The 16,279-nt window shown below is 34.9% G+C and overlaps 1 protein-coding gene across 1 annotated transcript; it reads right to left on the reverse strand.

Annotated features, from left to right (window-relative positions):
* Nucleotides 1–2,048: 2,048 nt before the first annotated feature.
* Nucleotides 2,049–6,204, reverse strand: LOC100244128 (protein SIEVE ELEMENT OCCLUSION B). The gene is made up of 7 exons (XM_003633752.4): nt 5,589–6,204; nt 4,933–5,037; nt 4,347–4,795; nt 4,014–4,126; nt 3,763–3,905; nt 3,106–3,597; nt 2,049–2,983 (listed from the first exon to the last, which is right to left on the reverse strand). Exons 1-7 carry the CDS (start codon nt 6,120–6,122, stop codon nt 2,342–2,344), a joined length of 2,478 nt encoding a protein of 825 aa, XP_003633800.1. The 5' UTR covers nt 6,123–6,204; the 3' UTR covers nt 2,049–2,341.
* Nucleotides 6,205–16,279: the final 10,075 nt, after the last annotated feature.

The following is a 16,279-nucleotide window of genomic DNA, read 5'->3' on the forward strand; positions in this document are numbered from 1 at the left end:
CTACCACCTTTGGATATATCACTTCTATTTTCATTGCTTGTAGGTTTCCTTTCAACTGATTTTTTAGAATGCCTCAACAATCTCTACTCATAAGTTTTTAAAGACCTAAATAGCTCTTGTACATTGAGTTATGAGAGATCTTTTGTTTTTTCAACCATAGCCACAATTGGGTCATATTTATTAGGTAGGCTGATCAAAATTTTCTCAATAATTCTTCTGTCACTAATTTCTTCACCATGTGACTTCATTTGATTTATGAACTCCATAAATCTAGAAGAGAACTCATTTAGAGTTTAATTCTCCCTTATTTTCATATTTTCTAGCTCTCTTCTTAAATATTGAAGCCTTACTGATCGGGTTCTTCTATATCCTTGGAACTCTTGTTGGAGGATGTCCCATGCTTCTTTACCTTTTGAAGCTAGCTCTCATAATTCTTGGGAAAACGCTATTACCAACACCCTATTGAATAAATAGGAGAGCTTTTGCATCCTTTTTTTTTTCCAATCTTTCAATTGATCTTTTTTAATTGGAGTTAGTGTAGCTGCATTTTCATGTTCATCAAAACCATTTTCAACCAAATCCTAAACATCTTGAGACATAAATAATGTTTTCATTTTTATGCACCAAAAATCATAGTTTTCTCCTTCAAATAATGGAATAGAAGAGGCATGAAAACTCATACTTGTAAGATTTGTGTTGGCCATTGATCTACTCTTCAAATCCTTGGTCCTTCTACTTCAATGTTGAGGGTTTCTAGCTACATAATCTGCTTGCAAAACAACAGCAACACTTGCTCTTCATTTTATCTTTCCTTGTTTGCCTTCAAATTTTGTTGCTTCAATGACCGCCAATTCAATTATATTGTGGGTTTGGATTTGGGTCTTCAAGTGAAAAGAAACCCTAGAATCCTCCTTCTCCAAAATAGTGGATATTTCTTAAAATTCCATACATAAGAGACATGTTGCAATAGATAAGAGGACTTGAAAAAGAGAGATAGTATATGTTGGTGAGACACCCTGAAATCTGGGAACAAAAAACTGGAAACAACAAGTTCTTTGATACTAGTTCTTTTGATTGAAAGGTGGGTTCATGAAACGGGTGACTTTGATACTAGTTCTTTTGGTTATAGTTTCGACTTGAAAACAGAGGATGGATACTGAAAGAAAATGGAAGAGTAACAGCCGGAAACAAAGAAGTAAAACAGTCCCCCATAAAACAAAGTTCTTTTGGTTATAGTTTTTCACTTCGCATTTCTCTCTTGGATTTTTTTATTTTTTTATTTTTGTTATAGTTTGCAAGCTACAAAACCAGATGTTAAGAAATTTAACTTGAATAAATCTCTCCACATGGGAGCATAACAACCACTCAAAACATAAAAAACAAAAAACTAATTTTTATATAAATGCAACCCAATAGGCACCTTGTGTTACATCCGTGCTGCTTGTGCATGCAGCCGTATTTGCAATGATAGCAAATCTCTTAATCTCTATAGTTTGAGTTTGATATTTAGGATTGGGATTATAATTGAATAAGAATGAAGGTAACTAGAAAAGTAAAATCCAAATGATGAGAGTGAGTTTGGATTTCCATGAGATTCAATTTGTCATTCTTATTCTTATTCTCATTTCTAGAAAACGGTCTAAATGCAGTAATAAAAATGATGTGTGGAAAAGTGGGTTTCATGCATAAAAAGAAAATAAAAGATAAAAACTCCTAAAAATAATTCAAATTTTATGTATTTTCAAGTAAAAAATACTTACGATGATCAAATTTAGTACCTATGTCATATCTAGATGGTCAAATTAAGATAATACTTTTGATCAAAAGATGCACAAAATCCGAATTATTTTTAGGTAATTAATATATTAAACTTAAATTTTACAAATTCTTTGTACAAAAACAACCTTTTTTGCTTTATCTGATTCTATTCTATATTCCATCATTTCAAACATGGGGAATGATAATATTGTGAGTTATATGAACGTATTATTGGTTTTCAGTTTCGGTTCTGAATTTTATAGTGACAACTACATGGGAACACATAAGCATAATCAACACAAGGATAATATTTGAAGGACACTCCGACATCTAATAGCAATCACCATATAGAGTACATGGACCCGGATGGAAATCAATGGATAATAGCATTCACCAGCACCTCAAGTTTGCAAGCTGGCTTCCTTCTACATCATGTGGATGCAATGAGGCAATCAAATTTTATTACATCACACGGAAAAACAGGAAGGGGAAAACAAAGAAAACAAAATAAATGAACACACGCATGAAATTATTTCAGTCGCAAGCAACCTGCATGCATCATATGAAAAACAGAAGCAGAGGCTTAGTAGAGTGCGCTTATGGCGTTCTCGTCATGGCAGCACCCGAAAGTGATGTACTTCTCCATGATCTGGAGGCACTCTGGGCACCTGATCTTCTCTGGAATCCTTCCAACTTCGCTCGGGAACTCAAAGCGGCAGCAGGGCTGAGAATCGCTATGAAGCTTGCTATGGAAATCCATGCAAGCAATATCGAAGCCCTTTGGAGGCACGTCGTCTTTCCATAAATTGTACTCGGTAAAGGTGGGCAAAACAGTGCTGCTGTGGCCATTGACGAACACAAAAGACCCCTTGCTCAGTACAGCCCATCCTCCTTCTTTGTCATAGCTGAGAAGTTTCTTGATTTCCCTCAACATGGAGTCATCATCGTCGCCCCTCCCTAGCTGGATCTTGGAGAACAACATGCTTTCCAATCGGGTCCAGAAGAACCAAACCATGGTGAGGTCTTGCCAGCAGTAGCTGAGATTCTCCGTGGTGATGCTTGTTATGCATTTCCGAACTTGCTCTCTCTTGTTGCTCTTTCCCACGTACACCATCTCTAAGGGGATCCGTGCAGCCGATGCAACTGCCTTTGCTGTGGTTGTGAATTTTCGGATCCACTCCATGTCAGTCCCTCCATACAAGTAAATGAATTTTCCTTCTTTGACCTGATGGAACAAAAACATTCCCAGGGTATTTTAAAAATGTTCACGATTGGTCTCATATTAGGGAAAAGTGAGTTCATTCATGCACATCTAAATATGTATTTAGATTGGTAAAGGTTAATTACCCAGTTCAGTACAGTTGGGTCAATGCCATCCACCAGCAGCTCAAGCCTCCAAGTCTCTTCCTTCCACAGAGCTTCCTCCCTCAAACTGGTGAACGGAAAGGCGGTACTCCCCCATATCCACATCATGTGGATTGCATTAGGGCTCACCACTCTTCCTTGTGGATCTAGCACCACAAGGATGGGCTTGTTCCGGAAGTGCCACACCTCCTTGATGAACCTGATGACTGCCTTATCAATCAGTGTAGGAGTGTATACTGAATACCATGGCATTGTGGCCTGCAGAGTCTCAAACCGATCTTGCATGGCATCTGTCCACATGACTGAGCGGTCCACAACTGGGATCCACACAACTTCGTACTGACTCTCCATCCTAGTCCCGTGGACCCGAGACTCATTATAGATCTGTTCCAGAATTGAAAGCTCGTCATGGGAGATGGATAGGCCTGATATAAGCAGCAAAACATTCTTCCTCCTCAGCACATCTATGTTAACCTGCGGCATTAAAGTTAGAACTTTAGGTTAGTAGTAACGAAGGGGAAAAAGAAAATGCACATTAGAACTTTTAAGTCTTGGTAATAATTTTTTTTATATATGACAGTTCCATGGAATAGTGCTACTGCCAATGCAGTAATGCAGTGATGTGTTTGGAGAGTGAACCCTTCTCTTTGTAGAGCCTTCAAGCAGTGGCTGCACGTCATCCTTGGGAGAAATCAGTGCCCTGAGAATCTTCATGTTGTCAATGTGAATACTCTCAAAGAGATTCAGAAGCATTTGAAAAGTTTCAGCATTCCACTTATCATCTGCATCAAACAGCAATCCCTTGTCAGATTTAAAATCCATTTCATTGGTATTTACATTAGCTGTGCAACACTTGCTTTCATAAATTTGGAAAGGGTTGGTGGTCTTACCTATGTATTGGTAACAAAGAGTAAGTTGCTTCTTCAGAAGGTCCAGTATGCTATTGATCTTGTGAGCCATGGTGGACAGTTCCCATGCCTCATTTGTAGCAGATGTCCAGTACCTAAAATCATTGCAATTGTCATAAGTAAAATGATTGTTGCCTAACCAGCATTCCCAATGGATTAAGTGGCATATCATATAATTCTTCCACAAAATCAGAGGCATTTATTTTTTGTCTTTGGAAAATTAGCAAATGGAAAAGATATTTAGTTGGCAATACGTTGCTTTACTAAGGTTGAAAGATTGAAGCACGATATATCAGCAAAGACAATATAACATACTCATGGCCCATGCTAGTGAGGGTTGTAATCTGAGTTGCGCAAGCCACAACACTCCTGATGGTCCAGTAAACAGCAGTGGGGATATGGGTCATTGCTGTTGCTAATGCTGGTACGTCCTGGCTTATATACATGGACGGGAGCTCCTTGAACTCAATAATGCACCTGGTAATTGCCACCATAGCCCTGATGAGATTGTTAAGAGCATCAAACCGTGGTTTCAGTTGACCAGAGTGCTCCAAGATGATGGGCACTTGCTTAAGGATTGCCATTGATTTCGCAAGTTGGTTGGATGAATAGATCTGAGCAAGGAGCCAGAATTCACCATAGTTCACAGCAAAAGCTGATAGGGTTAGCACCAGCTTTGCTTCCCATGAATAGCTTGTTAACAGGTCGAATATAGAGAGTGTCGTTGCATGAGCATCACCTCCGCCCAAACTCTTGTATGCTATCTGAATACAAATTGATTGACCACATGTCATTGTAAAGAAACAAATAAAACGTAATCATGCCATGTGTATAATGCATAAGGGATGAGTTTTCTGCATGTCATTCTAAGAAATGAATTTTTGTAGTTCTTTGTAATAACCTCGCAGGAAATTCGATCAATGGTAAACGACAGTGCTTCGAGCAAAGCAATGAAACTGGCTTGATTTGTCCTATCATCAGAAGTTTCAATGCGTGTTTGGGCAGCCTGCAATGAAATCACGAGTGGATTAGCTACTATAAATGCATAGAAAATTTGTATCTGCATACCCTTTCGTCCAAGTATCCTTCAGTAATTAGGATTGTCAAATGCATATGCTCTTAACTAACACAACAAACTAAAACGTGGACGTTCTAATGTTCTTGAATTAAATGATTTCACCCCATGGAAGCAGCTCGAGCATTTGGAAAAAGAAGAGTGTTATTGTGAAGGAGTTGAAATTTTGAAATAGATGTTATCCTCAAAACATATAGTAGGAAAAAGGTGGACTTCGGCAGTAAAAAGTTTGTTATTCTGAAAATATTTTAGATGTAGATAAATGACTATATGGCGTAAAAATTTCTTGTGTTTTATTTTGTAGATAACATGGGAGTTGGCTAGTTAGTATGACATTGTGCTGGCTAGGAACCCTTGGTTGGTATGTGCATTTACTTTTGTTTTGGCTATTGAAAAAAATGAACAAGGTCAAGTAATTAAAAGCAGCCTGAACAAAAGAAACTTAGGCCTTCACTACAGAAGAGGTTATAGGAGTGTTATACCGAAATTAAGGGATCAACACCCGGTGTAGCCCGATTCAGGATGTCTTCCACGAGTTGGAAAAGAGGCTTAACATCAAACTCTCGGCCATCAGGAGCATGGGTTGCGTGAATTTGTTTCACCATCATGTTGTCATCAGACATGGTTATCATACTCCTATCATGCCTGATCAGTTGATGTAAGGGAACTGGGTTGATTTTGGTGGTTAATTCGTGATGCATTGGAGTTGGGTTGACCGCTTGCTGCCCTGTAGATGGGTTGACCGCTTGCTGCCCTGTAGATGGGTTGACCGCTTGCTGCCCTGGAGATGGGTTGATCAGTTGCTGCATTGCTGATGGTTTCATCAGTTGATGCAATGGAGTTGGGTTGAGCAGTTGCTGCAATGGAGTTGGGTTGAGCAGTTGCTGCATTGGAGTTGGGTTGATCGCTGGATGCATTGGAGTTGGGTTGATCGCTGGCTGCATTGGATTTGGGTTGCTGAGTTTGTTGGGCATTTGCTGCAATGGACCTGTGATGGCCTTGTTTGTAATCTCCATTTTGGGTATGCAAAGGAAGGCAAGTAGCTAAGATTTGAGGCAGAACGGAAGAGAAGATGGCTTGTGTTCCTTTTGCAGACTGCTTGCCCTTTATATACCCTTTCACAAACGAATAAAGCGACCTCAGTGAATCAACTTCTTTGCTTCCACCATAATTAAAATCCAGAAACGTTTGGACCAAGACTTGCTTTCGTGACTCATCATCTTGTTTCACGATTTTATTCTTTCGGGTGGTCGCAGAAGCAGCAGTTACTTCTAAATCAAGAGCCAGATCTGGGTCCCGCGAATTTGGCACCAAATAATTTTCTTACTCCGTGTAGAATTTTTTTATCCAAACATCCAAACTGCAAATCCCACCCGTTCCTTTTATCAAATTGGGTGGTCCAGTAAACCGGAGCATTTGCTTCTGACTGAAGATCCAGATTTGGATCCTGCCAATTTGACTCGTCAGGAATTTTGTTACCACGCATAGAACTTCATAAAAGCATCAAAAACGTGTTTTCATACAAGGTAAATCCTACCAATTTCTTTTATTAAATGGTTCAATCAATGGACTAATTAAGCTTTTAGAGATGATCAGTAGTCAAGTTTGATGGCAACATGGACCCAGGAAAAAAAAAAGGGCATGATCTGCATATAATGTCACATGAATGGCATCTATGCATGATAATTAGGTGCTTCCTTACCTGGAAGCTTTTATCAGCATGCAAAATCAAATGTGAGAATATTATTTCCTCAAAAACACAAAAAGTGAAAAGAGAAATAAAGTAGTGTCGGTTCCTTGCTTCAGTTTCTAGAAATAAATGGGTCGATGCATTAAAGAAAGCAGGAATAATGAAGGCAACAATCCAACAAAGGGAAAGCCAGATATATTTGCTTTACTCTTTCTTTTGGGGGTATATTTGCTTTGCTTTTTTTTTTTCTCCTTTGGGAGATATTCAATCATGCCATGGAGAAGCATTTCAGTATAAACAACGTTTAAATAGGATCATGGTAAAACCTACTGGTTATAAACCTACAACCCTAAGTATCCTTACCTAATCTCCAGTATAACCGGGTTCCACCAACAAATTTAAAATTTTAGGCCATCCCAAGGGCGCCACACTTTGAATCTGGTTTGAGCCTTTTGGGAAATTTTGAGCGACGTGATAGCATTCTAAGTTATTGTCTATGAAAAATGCATTCGAGCAACTACAGAAATGTATGTTTCCCATAAAAAATCTTGGATAACTGGCAGAGCATTCCTAGTCTTCAGAGCAATGTCCACAAGCAGAAGGCATTCAGTATAACTTTTCTAGCACTCTGAAGAATGTTGTTTCAGTGGAAGCTTCAATGCAAACATACTAATAGAAAAATACAAAAATAAAATCATTCACACAGATAAACAAGGTTTTAACATGGTTCAACCAACCATGCTTACCTCCATGAATAAAAGATGACATTTCACTATACATTAGATAATATTATAGAGGATAGAAATAGATACAATCTTTAGGTACTAGAATACTCTCACATTTTTCCACTCTTTATATTTTGCCTTAAACCACGAATCCTTTTACTTCATTAGGCATCTCTCACCCTTCTTCACATCTACACCTTAAAACATGAGCTCTCTTTCTAATGGGTGTCACTTGTTCTTCCTCACATCTTTGTTTACCACGTATGGTCTTCATAAGTTTATATCTCTCTCATAACCTTTTCCTCTCATGACTTAGAATATTTATAGATATATTTCTACTACATTTTTGCTTATGAACTTAGGAAATATTCTATATATTATTCCTTCTATAAAAAATATATTCTAATTAAAAATTTAACATACCTCCAACAATCCTCACCTTGAGTAAAATTTCATTAAATAAATCTTTTATCTCTCCATGATATTTGCTTTCCTCATGCATTTTGCTCTCCTCATATTCCATGGTTCCCTTCATTCACCACGGTCTTGTCATGCGCAATGATCCTATTGCTTCTTGTAATAAGAGAATAATTGACTCCATCTTAACAAAAATTCCTTTTTGCAATTCTCTAGATCCTTTGTGCTTTGTTCTTTTTTGCTCTTCCTAAAATCTTCAAATAAGGTTCGTCCAAACATCTTCAATTGAGGGTCATCCAAACATCTTTAATCGAGGGTCTTCCAAACATCTTTAACCAAGGTTAATTTCTTCCAAACATCTTCAACTAAAGCTCTTATAGACATCTTCAACCAAATTAAGCCTTTCCAAACATATTCAACATAAGCTTTTCTAAACACATTCAACATAAGCTTTTAAACATCTTCAACCTAGCTTGGATACCACTTGTGCTAACGAAAGCATTAATATAAATCTATTAATTTCAAGAAACAAAGATAAAATAGTTCTTACAAAGGTATAAAATATTTAACATAGTTTGGTCAACCATGTTTATTACCATGGATGAGAGATAACATTCCATTATGCGGTAAATAATAATGCAAAAGATAAAAACAAATACAATCATTGGGTCTCAATATCTCGCATTTTCCTATTTTTTCTATCTCCACCTTGAACTATGAACCCTTTTGCTCCATTAGGTGTCTTTTATTCTTCCTCACATCTACACACTAAACCACGAGTCTTCTTGTTCCATCAAGTATCGTTTGCTCTTTTTTAGAACTCTATCTACCATATATAGTCTTTACAAGCTCATACTTTTCTCATAACTTTTTCCTCTCATAACCTAAAATATTTATAAAGATATTTCTATTACTTTTTCTTATTCAATGAAGAATCTAATTACAATCATATATGAACTTAAGAAATATTCCATATAATATTCCTTTTACAAAAAATAAATATATTCCAATAAGGAATTTGAGACACGTCCTAACAAAGAATTAATGTGTGATGCATTGTTGTCTTTCAATATGTGTGTTGTCATTAATTTGTATGTAACTATAACTATTCTCACATTTGTCTTTGTTGTTTTCTTTTCACTCTTTTTTTTTTTTGGAGAGCTAGTTAATCTAGAATTTTTAATATGTGCAGTGTCCATCAATCTTCTTAATTTCTCCAAATTTACCAATGTATGAGTCTTTCTCTAACTAGCACCATTGCTTCTCCTATATTTAATGGCAAACTAGGCATATGTGAGGCTCTAAATCACCCAATTAAGAGGCAAGATATTCAACATGTGCCCCATAGGGCTTGAATCTTGTCTTTTTTTTCTCTCTCTTTCTTTTTAATTAAATAATTTTTGCATGGTTATAGGAATGTGTATGTTTAGGTCTTGTATATAATTAAGATTTCTCCAAGCTTTTAAGCTCGATCTATTTTATCTACATCATTTAAGATTGACTTGGATCACATATTCTTCTTTTAGCTGAAGGATATTTAGTTAAAATAGATTGGGAATTCCTTATTATTGAATTGAACTGTAGTTACAAAATCCTAACCTATAATTTGTATGCAAGGGAAATTGTTCATAGTAAAAAACTTTAGATAATGAAGAAGCTACTTGATTATTCTCATGCATCCTTTACTATGAACGTCTAAAAGAACAACAATTAATGTATGCTAGGAAAATTGTGTTATTAACAGTAAATGTTTATCCTTAATTTAAATATTAGTATTTATCTATTATTAGTTTAACTTAGAATAGAAGATAGAGTTTGAATTAGAGTAGAAGATAAATTTGTTTTTAAATTAGAGTAGAAGATAGAGTTTGAGTTAGAGTTGAAGATAGACTAGTTCTTTTAATTTTAGTTAGTCAAGATTTATCCCCTCAAATTTTATTTGTATATAAATATTAATCAATTATCAATGAGAATTTTATGTCATACTTTCTCCTTTTTTTTCTCTTTATATATGGTATCAGAGCACTAAGCCCCTTGGCCACCAAATATTAAAGCAATTACCAACCACACTACTTCTCATTTCAAAGCCATTCTTGTTAATCATCATTCTTCCCATCAATCACCTTTTTCCCCATCTGCCAATTCTCTGCCACCTACAAATCCTAGCCTTAAATCCATGGCTAACGACCAAACCAATATCATCATTTTTCAAAATACCAACACACTTTACCCCGGTGCTCTTATCACCATTAATGTTGCCACTCAACCTCCCCTCAAACTTACATCCACAAATTATCTCATGTGGGAACTCATATCCATACCAAAATGGACTACTTCTATCTCAACAACCATACATTATTGATCTTCTTACCCACATTAAGATGGCTAAAGCAAACCTTGTCTCCACACTACTTCTTACAAGTTCATTGCTTTTCATTCACATTGGTTTTGCTCTTTATAATCTAATTGAATATCGTGTCATCGTTTGTAATGCTTGTGTCTTACATAGCCTGACATAGCATTTATAGTAAACAAACTATCTCAGTTCATGCATTAACCCACTACCTAACGTTGTGCTTTTCACTAGCTCCTCTTGTGCTATCTTTGTGGTATTTCTTATCATGGCATGTTACTTTATCAAGACTCTCCACTAGCTATGCATGCTTTCTTAGATGCCAATTGGCCAGGCAACAAGGATGATTTCTCATTTGCTAGTATTTACATTATGTATCTTAGACACAATCCAATCTCCTAAAGCTTCAAGAAACAATGCACAACTGCTCGCTCCTCCACAAAAGTTGAGTATAGATATGTTGTTGTTATTGTTGTTGAACTCAACTGGGTGTGCTCTCTACTAACCAAACTACATGTTCAGATTTCTCAACAACTTACGATTTTTTTTTTTTTTTTTATGTCAATGCAATGCAATTATACTCCAACCTAGTGTTTCATTCTCATATGCAACATGTGGTCATTAATTTTCAACCGTTACACTACAATTGTTTTCTTTCTCTTACAACCAAGATTGGAATTTTTTATTAGAGCTCCATCTTAAGGGGGCATGTTAACGAAAGTTACTGTTTATCCTTAATTTAAATATTAATATTTATCTATTATGACTTTGACTTAGAAAAGAAAATAATTATTATTAATTTGATTTAAAGTAGAAAATAGACTTATATTTGAATTAGAGTAAAAGATAGACTTATCCTTTTAAGTTTAATTAGTCAATGTTTATCCCCTCAAACGTTATTTGTATATAAATATATTCATCAATTATCAATGAGAAGTTTATATCATATTTTCTCTATCTTCTTATTTCTCTATAGATTGTTCATAGTAAAAACCAAGTACTAGTTTTCATGGCATATGTCATGTGAGTTCAATTATTGTGTGGTAATAGTGGTTAGATTCATCAATCCCATGATTTGTAAGACTCAATTATCAAACAGCTATTTTTCCACTTCTGGGTTGCCCATTTTTATTGTTGACCAACCAATCTTGTTTTCTAAATGTGAAAACAAGTGAGAAATAAATTTACACCAAAATACACTAATATTTGTTGAAAAATATAATAGAAAGAGCTGAAAATGATTTAGAAAGATGTGACTTTCCTCACCATTTAAATAGCTCTTATGATGATTTCACTTGCCTAAGGTAACAATTTAGAGCTTGTATCAGGATATACAAGTTTCCTACCTAAATCTTAAGGTTAATTCAAGGATATGAAATCAAAACTATGATCATCAATCAAGATACTCTATAATCTAAAATTATAGGTATGTTTGTTGAAGATAATGTGTTGTGTATAGTGTCTTACTCTTTGTATATAACTATGGTTTTGTGTACAGTCAAGAGGAGTTCATGCATATAATGTTAGAAACTTTTTCCCTTATCTAATATGGGATATCACAATCATCCTTCCCATATACACACAATGTCCTCATCATATTCCATAAGATTGTGTAGCCAAACAAAAAGATACCCTTTACAACACCAAACAAACTCCTACATGATAAGGATGTTGTGTTTTCATGAAATGATTGTGATATATCACATGGATAGGGAAAGAAATTTTGACACTATATATGTGTGAGTTCCTCCTAACTATGTAAATGCATTTTAAGTCCACAAGAGTTTATTAGGCTCGTAATGGACGACATCTATAAGGTTGAAAGCTAGTCATTATACATACACTTTTGAGTCAAAGGTAATACCTAGATGATTAAAGATAATATCTATATTATTAAAAAATAATACCTATGGTTAAAAGTCGTACCTTTAATTAAAAGAAAGTGAATAAAATCCTCATTTATTTTAAATAAATATATTAAGTTTGGATTTTATAAATTTGGGTTCTCATTTTCTGTTTTTTAAAAGGTGTACCAAAATATGGTGTTTAAACGTAGTGTTTCAGTTAGAAATCTAAAGAAGAAGAAAGGAATTTCTGGCCAGAAAAATTCACAGCAAACTCAAATAGATTTCAACAATGAGTTTCTAGAAGCCTTATATACTAATCTTTGATGGGGAAAATTATGACTTCTGATGTTTGAAGATGAAGACCTTATTTTTATCAGTTGATTTGGGGGCTATGTTAAGAATGGCTATGGAGAACTAGACCAGGGAGTTGCATTGGCATATGCCCAACAAAGACAGTTGAAAGAAGACCGAGTGAAAATGCAAATGCACTTTCCATGCTATAGAGAGTTGTATCAGATTTCATTTTTCCGAGAATCATGGGAGCAACAAAAGCTATAACGAAGCTGGGGAGATTTAGCTGCTAGAATTCAAAGGAGATTTGAGGGTAAGAGCTATTAAACTTTAATCCCTTAGAAGAAAGTTTGAAAATATGAAGATGAAAGAAAGTGATTCTTTAAAAGAATACTCTACTAGATTTACAGAAGTTATTAATCAAATGAAGAGCTATGGTACAGAAATTGCAGATAAAAAGGTTATGGAGAAACTTCTTATTACCTTGCTTAAAAATTTTAGCCCAATAGTGATTGTAACAGAAGAAATGAAAGACATCTTAAAATTGAGTATCTAAGAGTTGTTGTGTTTCATTAAAATCATTTGAGCAAAGGATGATATTGTATTCTTAAAAAATCAGTTGAAAATGCTTTTCAGTCTAAGCTTAATATTGGATCCAAAAACTTTGAAAGACAACCTTACCATTGTAAGCAAAATAAGGGTGAACTGTCAGTAAGAGGTGGAAAACATAGTAGAGGAAGAGAAAGAGGTTCAAGAGGAAGAGGTAGAATCAGCTTTGATAAAAAATTCAATGAAGAATATTCATCTCAAAGATGTAAAATTTGTAAAAGAAAGTCATACAGAAAATGACTGTTGGTCCAAATGAAAAAAAAAAAAAACAGTGCTTTAATTATAAAAAAAATTTAAGCACTTGCAAAAGGATTGTAGATTCAAAAAGATACAGTAAGAAAGTTATTCAACAGAAATTGAGGGTGAAAAAAAATTATTCTATACATGTCAAAGTACTCCAAACCAAAGAAATGAAGCTTGCTATGTGAGCAGTGATTGTGCTAATGATGAAGCATCAAAGTGGTTATTAGATGGTGGTTGTAGTAATCATATGACAGTAAAGAAAAATATTTTTATTGACATGGAAATAATTGGAAATTCTTATGTGAGGCTAGGAAACTGTTCTTTGGTGGAAGTGAAAGGAAGAGAGACTGTTGTCATTCAAACCAAGAAAGAGTCAAAAGTTGCTTCAAGATGTCTTGTTTGTACCTGACGTAGACCAGAATTTACTTAGTGTCAGAAAACTTCTGGAGAATGGTCATTCATTGCATTTTGAAGACAAATATTGCACAATCTATGATAAAGATAGAGAGCAACTGATCTTGGCAAAGTTGAAGATGGAGAATTGAAGCTTTCATCACTTAATTTCAAGCATGCAAATTATACAACTTGAAAAGTACATAGAATTTTTTATGATTCATGGTTATGGCATAGAAGACCTGGGCACTTAAATTTTCAAGGTCTCAAGCTGCTTTATTATAAGAATGTGGCATAGGGGCTTCCAAGAATTGAAGAAAAACATGGAGCATGTGAAGGAGGTGCTCTTGGGGAGCATCATTGGCAACCATTTCAGAGAGAAATAGCTTAGAGAACAAAAGCGCCACTGAAATTGGTACATATGGATGTGTGTAGGCCAATGCAAACACCTTCTCATTCTCAAAGCAGGTACTTTATCCTTTCCATTGATGATTATATAAGAATGAGATGGGTTTGTTTAATGAGGCAAAAATCAGAGGTGTTTACTATTTTTTAAAAATTTAAAGTGCTTGTTCAAAAACGAAGTGATTGCTTTATTACAATGCTGAGTGATAGAGGTAAAGAATATACCTCAAATGAGTTTGAATAATTTTGTGAAGATGAAGAATGGAAAGACAATTGATTATTAGTTATCCTCTATAATAAAATGGAGTGTTGGAAAGGAAAAGTCAAAACTGTTACGGAAATGGCAAAATCAATGCTACATGAGAAGAAGCTTCCTAAAATTTTCTGGGCCTGAAGCTGTTTATGCAGTTGTATATTTGATTAATAGATGTCCAAGTTGTGTGGAACCAAACTCCTATAGAGCCTTGGAGTGGAAGGAAGCCTTCTTTCAAGCATCTCAAAGTCTTTTGATGAGTATGTTATGCACAGATTCCAAAGTTAGAAAAGATATAAACTTGATATGATAAGTGAAAAGTGCAAAGTGCATTTTTATTAGTTATAGCTTAAATGTCAAAGGGCTATAAGATGTTCAACTTGATGAGTAACAAGGTAATCTTTAGTAGAGATGTTTTGTTTGGTCAAAATGCTAGGTAGAATTGGGAAAAAAAAATGGAAGTTGAAAAGGATATTGGTTGTTCCAATTTTTTTGCCTCAAAATCAACAAATGAAGATGGTAATGATGGAGGTTCAATTCAGCCAAGCTCACCATCCTTACTACCAAGTTCAAGTTCACCCCCAAGTAGTCCTTCAGTAAGTTCAAATTCATCATCATAGAGTTTAACTCCCAAAAAAAAAGAGAAGCTTGAATGATATTTATCAAGCATGTAATTGCTAAATCAGAAAATTTTGAAGTTATGAAAGAAGAATATTGGAAGAAAGCTATGGAAGATGAGATTGAAGCAATCCCAAAGAATCATACTAGCGAGCTAGTTGATGAATTAACAATTAAAGAAATCCTTGGAGTAAAATGGATTTATAAGGTGAAGCATAATTCAGATGATTCAATTCAAATAAAGAAGACAAGATTGGTCGCAAAGGGCCAACTACACACAATAGCTTGGGATTAACATCCATGAAACATTTGCTCTGGTTGCTTGTTTAGACACTATAAGAACACTCATTGTACTTTCTTCTAAAAAAAGGTTGGTTATTATACCAACTAGCTGTCAAGTCAACATTTCTGAATGGAGAATAAGGAAGAAATATTTGTGTGCCAACCTCAATGATTTGTTGTTGAAGGAGAGAAGTAAAGATTTAAAAGCTAAAGAAAGCATTATATATAAGGACTCATACGAGCTCTTAGAACTTGTTATTGTCAAACTGATGGTTATTTCATTGACAAGGGGCTTCATAGGAGCAAAAGTAAAAACCTACTTTGCATGTGAAGCACCAAGGTAAATTCAATATTTTCATCATTACTCTATGTTGATGATTTGATATTCACCTAAAATAGAAAGAATATGATTGAAGAGCTCAAAAGGATATAATGACAATATATGAAATGAATGATTTCGGGCTACTACATCATTTTCTTGGCATGGAAATCTATCAAAATGATGATAGAGGTTTTATTTCTCAAATATATAAAATTCTTTGACAATTTAGAATGTTTGGGTTGCAACTTAGTTGCCACTCCTCTTGTTTGCAACGAAAAGTTAATGAAAGATGGTGGTGAAAGAAAGGTAGATGAAACTCTTTATAGAAAACTAGTAGATAGCCTCCTATGGTATTATGTATACAAGAAGCTTACTTTCAAGATTCATGAGCAATCCCAGTCACATACACTTAGGTATTGGAAAAGGAGATTTGAGATATATCCAAGGCACAGTGAATTATGGAGTCAGATATACAAGAGCCTTGGAAACAAAATTATATGGTTTATGCAATAGTGATTGGGAAGGATGTGCTAATGATATGAAAAAACATTTTAATAATTCCGATATAAATTTGGAATACAGCCTTCCATCTCGTCCTTTCTGCTAACGTTGGCTCACATTGTCACACAATGTAACGATCGCATATATTCGTCATTCTGATCCTAATCCTAGTTTTGACTATTGAAAGTGAAGGTGAGTTCAAGAATAGCATATTAAGGAGAATC

This window comes from Vitis vinifera, chromosome 14, assembly GCF_030704535.1.
Source record: "Vitis vinifera cultivar Pinot Noir 40024 chromosome 14, ASM3070453v1".
Taxonomy (NCBI): Eukaryota; Viridiplantae; Streptophyta; class Magnoliopsida; order Vitales; family Vitaceae; genus Vitis; species Vitis vinifera.